This window comes from Frieseomelitta varia, unplaced genomic scaffold (genome assembly GCF_011392965.1).
Source record: "Frieseomelitta varia isolate USP_RPSP 00005682 unplaced genomic scaffold, Fvar_1.2 scaffold_307, whole genome shotgun sequence".
NCBI classification, from domain to species: domain Eukaryota; kingdom Metazoa; phylum Arthropoda; class Insecta; order Hymenoptera; family Apidae; genus Frieseomelitta; species Frieseomelitta varia.
In genome coordinates, this window is record NW_025110043.1 from 208,336 (window position 1) to 220,556 (window position 12,221).

General features: G+C 30.5%; 1 protein-coding gene across 1 annotated transcript; it reads right to left on the bottom strand.

The window, feature by feature from the left end:
- Positions 1–553: 553 nt before the first annotated feature.
- On the bottom strand, positions 554–11,011 carry LOC122529742 (odorant receptor 13a-like). The gene is made up of 6 exons (XM_043656154.1): positions 10,868–11,011; positions 10,524–10,695; positions 10,243–10,349; positions 9,769–10,098; positions 9,061–9,336; positions 554–610 (listed from the first exon to the last, which is right to left on the bottom strand). The coding sequence occupies exons 1-6, from the start codon at positions 11,009–11,011 to the stop codon at positions 554–556; spliced, it is 1,086 nt and encodes a 361-aa protein (XP_043512089.1).
- Between the last annotated feature and the right edge of the window lie 1,210 nt (positions 11,012–12,221).

Below are 12,221 nucleotides of genomic sequence, written 5' to 3' on the forward strand. Positions count from 1 at the left end.
AACGTCACTCATATAGCCTTTTTTATTATTTTCTCTTCTCGAAACAGCTATGTGCTATTTGTACAGCAGTTGATGTTCGTCGTTCGTTTTGTGACGTTCTAAAATTTTAAAATTTATAACGACGATTTTAAAATTTATAATTAATATTCTTCATAATAGTTTAACAGATTCGAGTCATTTCGTTGTTCCGGTTATTGTATTTTTATTGGTATTTGGTTTTATAAGAAAGATTTCGACGTCGATCAAAATAGCTATGTTTTAAGACAACTGAAGAATGGAATATGTAAATGAAACACAAAAAAAATATATATATTTTCTGAAAACATGTGTACACGAACAGAGATTAAATAACTGATATTTTGTGTAATATCAAGCTAGTGCATACTACAGAATATTATTAAGTACTTGGATTTTCTTTCAATTAACAGGCTTGTTTTATTCTGTCATTTTTTGTACAGATAAGTGTACTTTGACTTAACTGAAACTAAATTCTTTCTATTTTCGAATATTTATATCTCTTTAATAAATTATTGTTAGGGGTTACATTTAAGAGTTACATATCAGAACTATTTTTCAATAACGTAAAATATGACACTGCAGTACTTAGAATCTGTAAAGAGTAAACGAACAGTTTAAATTTTCATGATGTTTTTATAATTTCTTAACCAAATCTGATATAATAATAATGATCGATCACGTTTGGTATTGTATTTTTCTATTCCTGAGGAATGAAAACGATTACGTGTATTTTGTATAAAGTAGACTCTCATCTACACTTTTTTGATTTAAATCCTTTAGATTTTTATTCACAAGAATATTTAAAAAATTTAATTTATTTAACAATAATACTATTGATAAATTCGAAAACGTCAAATATTTTGCTGCAAAAAGAAACTATTTTCAGCAATTTCTTTACATTTTTAACATTCCTACAATATTATATATCATAATCGAAATGTATCTACATTTCGAAAGGAATTCGAATTTATATTTTTCTACTATTTTAATTTATATTTTAATTTATATTTTCTATTATCTACTGAGTTGAAATAATGCGAGAATTATTTATTGAATTGAATGTGGTGGTACTTCACCAATAAAAAAATATAATGATCTAGAACAGCGCTTGATTGAAATTAGGACGAAAAATTTATTATATATTTTATTTTTGCAGACGAACTTAGTGACTTGCATACGAGGTCATTTATTTTAATAAATTGTTAAAAATTATGTTATGAATTAATAAATTAATAAATTACTACAGCCAGATATCGCTGGTAGACTACACTTTGTAATTTCTTATTTCTTCTGTTTTGTATGTAAAGAGAACACAACACTCGAGTGAAAATAATCTGGCATTTGTTGTACAAGAGTTAATAAAAATGATACAATGTATGAATGACTCAATGACATATTTTCTTATCAAGATTTTATATTTCAAAATATTCCTTCACTTGCCTGTGTCCTGAATATATACGTCGTCTGTATATGTACCTCATCGATCATAGCATGTATTTTGTTTGCCTGTGCCTCGTTTGTGACGTCACTAAAACGGTAACGTATAATTATTAACCTGGAAAAAATCAAAATATTTTTTACTCTTCACAGATGAAATTTGGAGCGAACATAAAAATTATATTTAACTTACTGTTAGTTGTCGAAAACGACAGAGAAAGGATATTTTTCTTATAAAAATGAAATAGTTAACTGAAATGATAGTTTCTACAGTACTTACAACGAAAAAATGTTGAATATGATGGAAATTAATTTGAGAAGTGAAATCACATTTAATTATGAAGAAGCACTATTTCACTATGTTATATTCGTAAGTTACTTCATAATTTATTTTCATTAAATTAATAAAACTTACACACACACGTTTGTTTTAGACCAGAGTTTTTTATTTTTTGATCCGAGTTAATCTGTGCGAAACGCGCGCATTCACAAGTTCGTTAAACTACACACAGCGCCAACGGTGAAATATGCAACATACTTCCTATGATTCTCGAACCTAATCGATATTTCTCGATCTTTAACGATCGATCTTTAAGTGGGAGGAATGGCGGAAGAATGCACGCTTCGTAAGACGCTGTAATTCTGTAAAGAACAAAGTGTTATCCAGAAGAATTATGCAGAAAGAGGTATTATCCAAAAGTTCTCAGGTAAAAATATAAATCAATAGTTATTAGATTTGTGTTTGTGTATTGAATTTTTGAGATAAATCGTGCATTTTTAGTTTCAAGTCAAGGTAAGATTTAACCAAACAATTATTACATATAATTTTCAACAACTGAAGAATTTATAGCATATAAACATTTAAACAGAACATACTATGCTAAAAGTTATTTATAATTTTGTATTAAAATTTAATTTTGTGACCTTATAATATAACTACCTTTTTGTTATATGTATACATAATATGCTTTTACTTCTATTGTAACATTTTCTAACCTAACCTAAACTCATACTATGTAATTCTTAATGATTTCAATACTAAATTTAACAATAATTCATTAAAGATGTATGTATTTAATGGCTAAAATAATAAATCTATTGCGTAACATAAATTTAAAATATTGACAATTTTTTATCAGATGTATGAATATTTTTGTTTTTTTTAAAGAATTTCTCATGATTGTGTATTTGATTTACTAGAGCTTTTTATTTTTTATTCCAAGCGTGAAACGCGCGATTACAGCGCCCCAGTGGAGAAATACGCAATATACTTCCTACGATTCTCGAGCCGAATCGATATTTCTCATGATCGATTTTTAAGCGGCAAACATGGCGAAAAGGAGCACGCTTCATGTGTAAAGAAGGAAGCGTTAGCCAGAAAAAAACACTTAGAAAGAAGTATCGCCCAAAAGTTCTCAGGTAAAAATATAAATCAACAGTTGTTATATTTATACTTGTGTATTTTAAGATAAACACTCTATTACTTCCATTTATACTTCATTAATAGTATCGTTTAATTAATACGTATGTGTTTGACAATTCATTGAGCAATAGAATAAGATTTTGAAGCTTTTCGTGTTGATTTTTCTTCAATCATCGATTTTACTCTTACTGCTACCTTGTCTCGTACACTTTTTTAATAGAATTTGAAACTGATTATGGTTTCACTTTTACATATTTGCCTTCATTTGACATATTTGTTCTAACTTTTGGTTTCTTTTTGTGCAGGTTATCCCTTAGTTGCAAAGATAGCATAGAATGCATAGATGTCACGATCGTTAATGAACATTCTGGTGAATTTTCACGGAAAATTGGTAATATTTTATTCATTCTATAGGTAATATTTGCAATTTAGAATGTATAAATGCATATTTATGTATATTACAAGAATGAAAATGGAAAAGATTAAATTAATTAATATTTTATTTCAAATATGGAGATTGTAGTAACTTAATGGTATATATTTTTAAATGGATACATATTAGATTTTGATTAGATTTGATTTTGATTAGTTGTATTAGATTTTGATTTATGCAAACATTTTTGAATATTTATAATACATGACATGATATATTACTATAATGTGCATACTCTATTTTAATAACCAACATTCAGAATACAATTCAGAATACAATTTCTACAAATATTTCTGCAAATATTGAGAAATACTTTATAATTTCCAATTAATATCTTTAATGCATATTCAAATTTATAATCATTTTTTAGAGAAATAGTAATATTTTTTAAATGAACGTACTCTTTGCCCTTTCCTTTAACGTACTAATCAGCCTTATTTTCAGAAAATTTTTGTGACTGCGCGCAATGCAGTTAGTAGAGTCAGTATTTGTTGCGCAATATTTTAATATTTTTCTGAGCAAAATGGCTCTCATTAAATTAAATAATCAGTTCATTTAAATTATAATTCGCGAAATTAGAATCAGTGAGTCCGCCGATTGTTACTTAAACGTGCGTGTTAGTAATCTTTTATTTTCCATTTTTTTGTATTTTTTCTTGTTCAATATTCGTTTTCGGTATTAGAGTCAGTGCTCAAGAGGATAAGGCCTCTCCCGGAGATCAAGATCGTAAGTAGTTTTATATATTGTATCCCAATTTATTCAATTTTTCAAATTTGACAACAAAGTATAATATTTGATGTTTGTTACAGACGCTTCACAGCATCAACTTTTGCATTTTTTTGAAGAAAATCCAACGGTGGCTCTAAAGCCAAGAATGTAAGAATATTTCATTATCTCCAACTTAAGATTTTGCTTCATTTTTAAATATAAATCCTAATGTTTAATGTTTTGTTACAGATCTTCTACAGTTTCCACTTCCCCTAAGAATCTTATGATGCTTCAAAAGCTAAAAACGTAGGTACTTTAGCATATTGTATTTAAATTCTATTCTTTATAGTTTTTTTTTCTATTGAAGTCGAATGTAAAATTATAATTATAAAATAAAGATATTTCAAATTATTAATCCCAATTTTTATCATTATTAAAATTTAAATTTTCACAAATAAGACTGTCTTTAAAAATAAAATGTTTTACGTTTTAAGAAATTTTTCACGGCGTTCACTTCCACCATGGGATTCTATAGTAGTTCTACTTGATGAGGACCTCCATGATAAATTTCCTTGCTCCAGTGTAGCATCGGTGATAACGTTTTTCACACCAATCCTGTGAGTCGCATGCATTTATGTACCTCTGGTCACTCAACCATGTCGTAGGACGAAAGGTCTGAATCGGCACGGGTGACTGGTTGTATACGTAGAATTTTTAATGAGCATAGTGACCACGGGTATTTTTTGTACTCGTGAGTAGTAACAATTTTTTCAGATTTTTGTATTAGATTAGGATAGGGCTTCTTGCACATCGCGATTTTAACAATTAGAATATATACATTTATTTAGTAATTATTTATAAAATCAAAATATCTTCAGTATAAATGTTTGCAAAGGTAAAATATCCATATGAACATTCATATGAATAGATAAATTATAAATATTTACAAATAATTATTATTAAAACGATTCAGTTTGAGCATTTCATAGTAGAGAAGACGGATACCATCCGACTTCGTTGCTATGAAAGATGCAGTTATTACTTATTAATACTGATATATTTTGTGATATATTTTGTTATAATAATTAATAATTAATATTTGTTATAAAAATTAATAATTTTCGATTTCATCTTTCCTTTTATGATAGTACTGAATGACTGAATTAATTGAGTTTTATAATTATGAACTTCAGTAGAATTTGAAATATAATACATTAGAATTTTTTTCGTGGAAAAATGTATAAAGTTTTATGTGCAAGAAGATACTTCGTGACAGGAAGATTTTTGAATCAAAGCAACAAGTTTGAACACTATTTTCGCATTTTAGAAAATGTGCTTTGATGAAGAAGTCGCCTGAGATTATTTCTGTTAATATTTAATTTGAAGTCATTTGTTTGATTTTAATTGTTTGAGCCAATTATTAGTGAAATGTTGTTCATAATATCCTTTTTAACAAATTAAAGTCTTCTTCATTGTCTTTATTCTCAATTTCAATAATATCCGAAAGAGTAGAGTCAATTTAGTTTGAAATAAAATAATGCAACAGTCCGTTAGATACAAATTACATAAAATAATTATTTTTTTAGTTCAGGATTTTCAGGTTTAATCCCTTCCGTGTTCATTGTCAGGATCTTACTCACGTGCCCAGGTGCTACTTGGGTGGGTGAAAGACATTGGGCACGATGACTATAGTTTGTAATTTTATAAAAAATTTCTCAGCGACTGACAGTGTGTTAGCGTATCGTGCACGACGTATTTTCCGCATGTATGTGTGTGGTTAGGATGTGGAATTGCGTCGTTTCTATTGTTCCTTTCATTATAAATATTTAAAATATTTGAAATACAAATTTATTATAATAATACATATTAAATACACTGTAATTGTGTATTATTAATTTTACTTCTAATTATATAATATGATACAATATAATAATTACGAGTTAACNTTGCACTTGTAATTTCTATAAAAGTTACATATATTTTTTTCTCAGTTATTAATATTTTACATATTACGGTAAATATAAACGTGTTTTAATCACGTTTTACGCAATGGTCACTAGCTATTGTCAGTTGATTTCAGGAAAATGGTACGTAAATTAGAGTGTGAAAGTTGTGTGTTAAGCTCGGGTGTCGGAGGCGCCCCGGGACGTTCTCTCTAGTTTAGGTCTGCGCCCGGGTGGTATGTTTGAGAACCGTAGAGTGAATGTGTTGGTGTGCCTGTTTTGCCATTTTTAAAATATAGGGCGACTGGTTAGGATAGGTAGCTTACTTTCTGGTATGCCTGTGTTTAATTATAAGTAGGTAGGGCCGGGCAGGTTGGCACAGTCTCTGGTCGCGTGTCCCCTTTTCGCGTGTCTAACCTGTTTCAGGAAATCTAATTTGAAAAATCGACAGTGAAATTGGTACAAGTGGAGCATGCCTTGTTTCTGGTTTTACTCTTCGATTTTTTGAATTTAGTATCGCGGTCGCGGTCGCGGTTAGGTCGCGAGTAGGTCTCGAAACGAACGTTTATGTAGGTATTGCTCGAGCACGCACGTGCGAACGGACAACGGTCACTATGATCGATGGTCGTCCATGTGTATTGTAGTCAGTTTTCGCGATTTATTTTATTATTTCACATTTATAAGTTATTTTTTGATTTGCGATTAGAAAGACTCGAGCTAGATGTAAGTTTCAGCGGGCATTGCGCTCGAAGAAAGAAGAGGCCCGGCAAACTGCCACGAAGAGGGTCACAACAAATGGCTTCTCATCTTCTGGATCATTTAAATGGTCCAGAGCATGGGAAGTCATTCTCGTTACTACTTTGTCACTATGCTCTTTTAGTATTTGTAGTTGTATTTTTTGTCCTTTTTCATCACTGTTCATTATTGTTTTTGGCAAATCACGGTTTTTCTTTGTAGTGTTGCGAGAAATTGATTACGGTTTAAATTAGAGTTGCGAAGAAATGATAATCGTGTTTGCTTTAGAGTTGCGAATTATGATACCGCGATTAACTTTTGCAATTTTGATTTGAATTTTTATAGTTATTTAGTGTAAAATTTATCTTGCTTTCTATTGTTTTAAATTAGATTACAGAGTCATTGCTATTAATTGATTTTACAGTGTTAGAACATTTAATGTAGCTTTTGTCCATATTGTTAATAATAATTTTCATTGAATCTGGTTTTAGAGTTAGTGTTGCGATATTGTTCCATCGCGATTAGTTTTCCTCTTAGTGTTGCGTAATGAATGATCGTGTTTCTTGAAGTAGCGTTGCGTTTACAAAATGTCCAAATTCTTTCACTGAATTCGTGGAAAGTTGTTCCTGCTCCTAGATCACCTGATGCAGCTATAAGAGCTGTACAGAAGTGATCATTTATCAGCAACCTCCATCATGGTTGTACTGGACGCGTTGCAATTAGTGCTACGCATTTTTAAACATGAGTGTCCAACTTAATAGCGTTGCGTACTTGATAACATGATATAAAGCACTCCCCGCATTTGATTTAAAAAATTTTCTATTTCACAATTAGTGCTAGCGAGTTAGTGCTGCGAAACAAAATACGGTTTCTTTCTCGGGTTCATATCAAATGTAGATTTGACAATAGCCCTTCTGGTTATTGTATTAAGTAGGAAATATTCTTTCAGTAGCCCTTTTGGCTATTGTATCGCGATTTCTTTTTCAATGGCTCTTCTGACTATTGTTTCATATTTTCTTTGTCAGTAGACCTTCTGTGTTTACTGTGTTTTCTTTTTCAGCAGCTCTTACCACTGCTTATTACTGTTTGTTACTGAAAATACTACTAAGAAGTATATATTTTTTATTAGCTATAACTTTGTTAAATTTTATTATAAATTTAATATATTCACATGTAAGAAAGTGTAACTGATTTCATGTGACATATATGAAATAAAGTGAAGAAAGTATTGCAATGTAAAAGTGAAGAAAGTATTACAATGAAAATTTGAAACATATTGATCAAGATATTGAATGTTTTGCAAACGTATAGTAGAAGAAGTATTTATTCATAAATTTATGTTTCAAGTTAGTAAATTTTTGTTCAAGAAAGAAGGATGGATGGGCCGCGAATAGGGCAATCGGTATTACTTGATATAATTACTAGTTGCATTATTATATAGCTAAACAATTAGTTATATAATTAATACAATTATTAATTATATGGCAATTAATACGAGCTGATTGGCTGCGATTTCGGTTAGATGTTTGTGTAGATGTATATTCATCAAATTAATGAAAAACAAATATTCTGTAGTATTTGGCATATGGGTAACTAATTCGTAATGGAGATTATTGTATGGAAAATATTTCATCCAAATTTGTACATTTTTCGTACAAGAATATTTTAAGAAGTCTAGGATTAATTATTTCGTCTATAATGGTTATATATAAATGGAGAGGGTTGTTTTTCCTTCTTTTCTTTAATTCCTCTCATATCGAATTTTTGATAAAATTTATTTGTGTTAATTTTCAAAAATTCAGAATGACCAACACTTCGTCTTCATACTATAATACTAGGAGCATTTTTGAAAAAGAAAGTATCTTCACATTTCCACTTGTTATATAGTGTAAAAACAACTCTAACAAAAATCCACGATGTATTGTGTGAATAAGGATTTCATATCACTGATATATCATTGTACAATCTTTTCTTCCACAAAATCATAATAATTAAACATTAACAATTTTTCGACGTACGATTTTCAAATTTGCTATATATGTTGAACAATTCGATGAAACTTTAATGAACTTTTTTTATTTTTAAGTAAAATATTTATCGAATTAGCAAAAGCTGAGTTTATGTGTATAATTTGTAGTGAAGCTGCAGACTGCAATAATTGTATGATGTTGAGAATAAACCAAGAATAAGAATGTGATCGCTTCGAGAGAAAACAGTGATCGAAACGTAAACAATTTGATACTGTAGATGTTCGGGGATCGAATCGAAAGCAGATCAAACCCAAGTGCAACTCAAACCTTGGTATTATTATATCAGATTGGAAAAGTTAATTGAAAGTGCTTACAGCAATTAAATTTACTTACTTTGGTATATGTTTCCAATGATACTATGAAGAATCCGCTAGCAGTTAAGCAACAGGGTGTTTTGGATCTCAAGATAACCAGTATCATATCTCTTCGTAACATTTTCCCATATTTGTCCATTGGCAGAAGCGACCATAAGCTCCCGTATACAGCAATACCCACGTTCGAGCTATCTCGTATCAAAGTGTCGCAACTATAAGTGAACATCAGCAATTGATAGATACTACCCATCATATGAATTGTGAAAACAAGCCGTCTTGTAAAAGGAATGCCGCTCTATAAAAATTACACCACGGATGTTATCATGCAACAGCAAAATTAATTACAGTAACGAACGAAGAAATGAAAGAAAGTAACGGCTGATTTTGTGATGTTTTTAAAATTTTCATGAACACCATTGAGAATTATAATTAACACTTGTATGTTTTATATATTTTTGCGCAATCTGTGTGCATTGTGTGCATTTTTGTAGCTTCAAATTTTCCCTGAATGCATGAAAATAATCCACAGTCTGATAATGAACTGTCAACTACAAAAATGTTACTTCTTTTTATAAGAATTTTATATAATTTCATAAAGGAGAAAACGTTGGAATTGATTATATTCAATACAATACGATAGATGTCGCAACGTCAATAGAAGTATTATAATTCCTTGAAGATTAACTTTGTGAAAAGTTGCATTTATTATGTGACAGATAATACTAACCGTAAGAGCTAAATAACCATCGAGGCATATTAACAGGCTGAAGAGCGACACTTGCCAAAACACAATTAAGTTAAATACATGCTCGAGCGATTTACAATACCCAATGAGCATTTGATGTTGTTGAATGTAGGTCTTGAGCCTCCTATATTTATACATACTGTACGACGACTTTTCCGAAACTTCATGGAATTTTTCGAGATCGTTCGTGTTGCACATATTTGCAAATCTATATTGCAAGATACGGAACTGTCCAGCAGTGTGCAGATTTATTATGCATAAAATATTGTCGAAGCAAAGATAGCACACGCCGACGTGATACAGAGACAGAATCTGTAGAAATGCAAGATGTTTGTTCTTCATTCCACTTATGTATTGCGGTTTATACTTAGAAATATCCAAATCTCGAATTAAGTTCATAATAAACAAAGCTAGTCCGTTTTAATCGCTTTCTAGCAATTAAAAAGTTCTTAATACCTCTAACACGAACTGCATTTCAAAATACGGCGTCGTATTGTATATTGTGTTGTTTAGCCACAAATTAAATGGAAGTATTCGATCTGTGTCGTTTTTCCCGATATTCTCTGAGAAATATACAAATATATCAACGAGTTCACGTTTAATTAAAAATGTGTCAGTTTTTATATAATAATTCGGTTAATGTGGAAACGTTTCACCTTTAATTGGTTCTACGAGGTAAGAGAAAACTGTTCCCTGAACGAGGCAGGTGAAAATACAAACGTGAGTCGTACACGAACGTTTACACTTATCCACTATCATTTGCTCGTACGAGTCGTAATTCGAGTGCCAAAAGTTCGTTTTCGCGTACTGTATCAAGCCGATCAGTTCCTTTTTATATGTAAGCGAAACCAAAAATTTAAGTAAAACTAGAACGACGGTCACGACGTTGCACATGGTGTATACAGTATCCTATAATTAAATAATTAAATAACAGTACATGCACGTGTACCACGCTGGATATTTTCCGTTTGCACTTATAGATAAAAATGGCTAGTTGCCAATCGCGATTAATTTCTAAATTCTAAATGATCTGAAATTTTTTTCTCCATTGTGACGTAATGAAATTGAATTTTTCACTCACGCTAAAGTCACCCCAACTAAAATACAAATCCCTTGTCACGATCCCGACGGCGATGACGACCGCGCTGACCGAATATGTTGTAGCAAACTTCCTCCGGCGTTCTTCCGCATAGTTCTTTGACAGCCAAAAGCCAGCTATTCTCATGTAGAAGGACACGATAGTGATCGACAAATCCCTCGTTTTTTTATCGATAGAATTCATCCGGAATCTTCCACGGCAGTGTGCCCCGATTGCCAATTTCTAAACGAGCTCTCGCATATTTTATTGTCCATGCTAAGAGTGACCGGTATATTATTGTCTCGTTCTTTTTGCATACTATGTTAACCATGTTGACAACTGATTATTAAATGTCACTGTAACTGCTATTCTCTAGTGCGAAGAGAGACGAGCAGATGTCGGATCAATAAATTATGTACGATTTCATACATGTACGGTGAGATGGCACTTGACATATATGCTTCCGACAGTTTTATTGTTTGGAAGTACTTGAAAAATACGGTGGTTAACTATTTAGTTGCTGTTCCATGGAAGAAGATAGAATTTTTGCAATTTGCTATTTGCAGGTTGTAAAGATTTGCTATTTGCTTTGTAACTTAACAAATTGTTATGACATTGTAAAAAAAGAAAAATATTGTAACAATCCGCTTGATCTCATTTGAAAGTGTAAAATTTTTGACAGTCCTCAGTTCGTTTTTCCCATGATGTAGCATCATGTAGCGAGTGAGAAATTAAAAATACTTTACAATTTTTCACAAATTTTTCAAAAATTGTAATAATTTAAATATCATTGAAAACCTGAAAAAATTCTTTTCGTAACTGAATGAAGTTATAACTTAAATATTAATTATTGACAATTCTGAATTGTGTATGATATAATTTTATTGACTTAAATTTAATGCTTTTGAATAATAATAAAGTGACATTACTTTGATCTTTCAAGACAGTCGAGTATTTATTAATGAAGAGATGTTTTGTCTAAAGCCAGTTAAAAATTCAAACAATACGAGGACAGAAACAAATATCATCATTAAGTATCACTGATGTATTATGTATGCTTCAAATGCTTCAAATGTTTGCATTATGTATGCTTGTCGCACTTGATATTAAATATGGAATCACCATTTGACCATCTTATCGATTATTTTATCGCCAGAAAAAAATTATATGGCCGATGATTATTCAGAGCATAAAACGTTTATATATTATTTTCTGTGAATAACATTTAGTGTACATTTGAGCAGCTGTTGGACAATATGTATCTCAATTTGTATGTGCTTAATTGTGCTATTGGATAATACCTATTACTTGGTGTCAAATGTAAGACATGAAAATATATTTATGAAATGAAATAGAA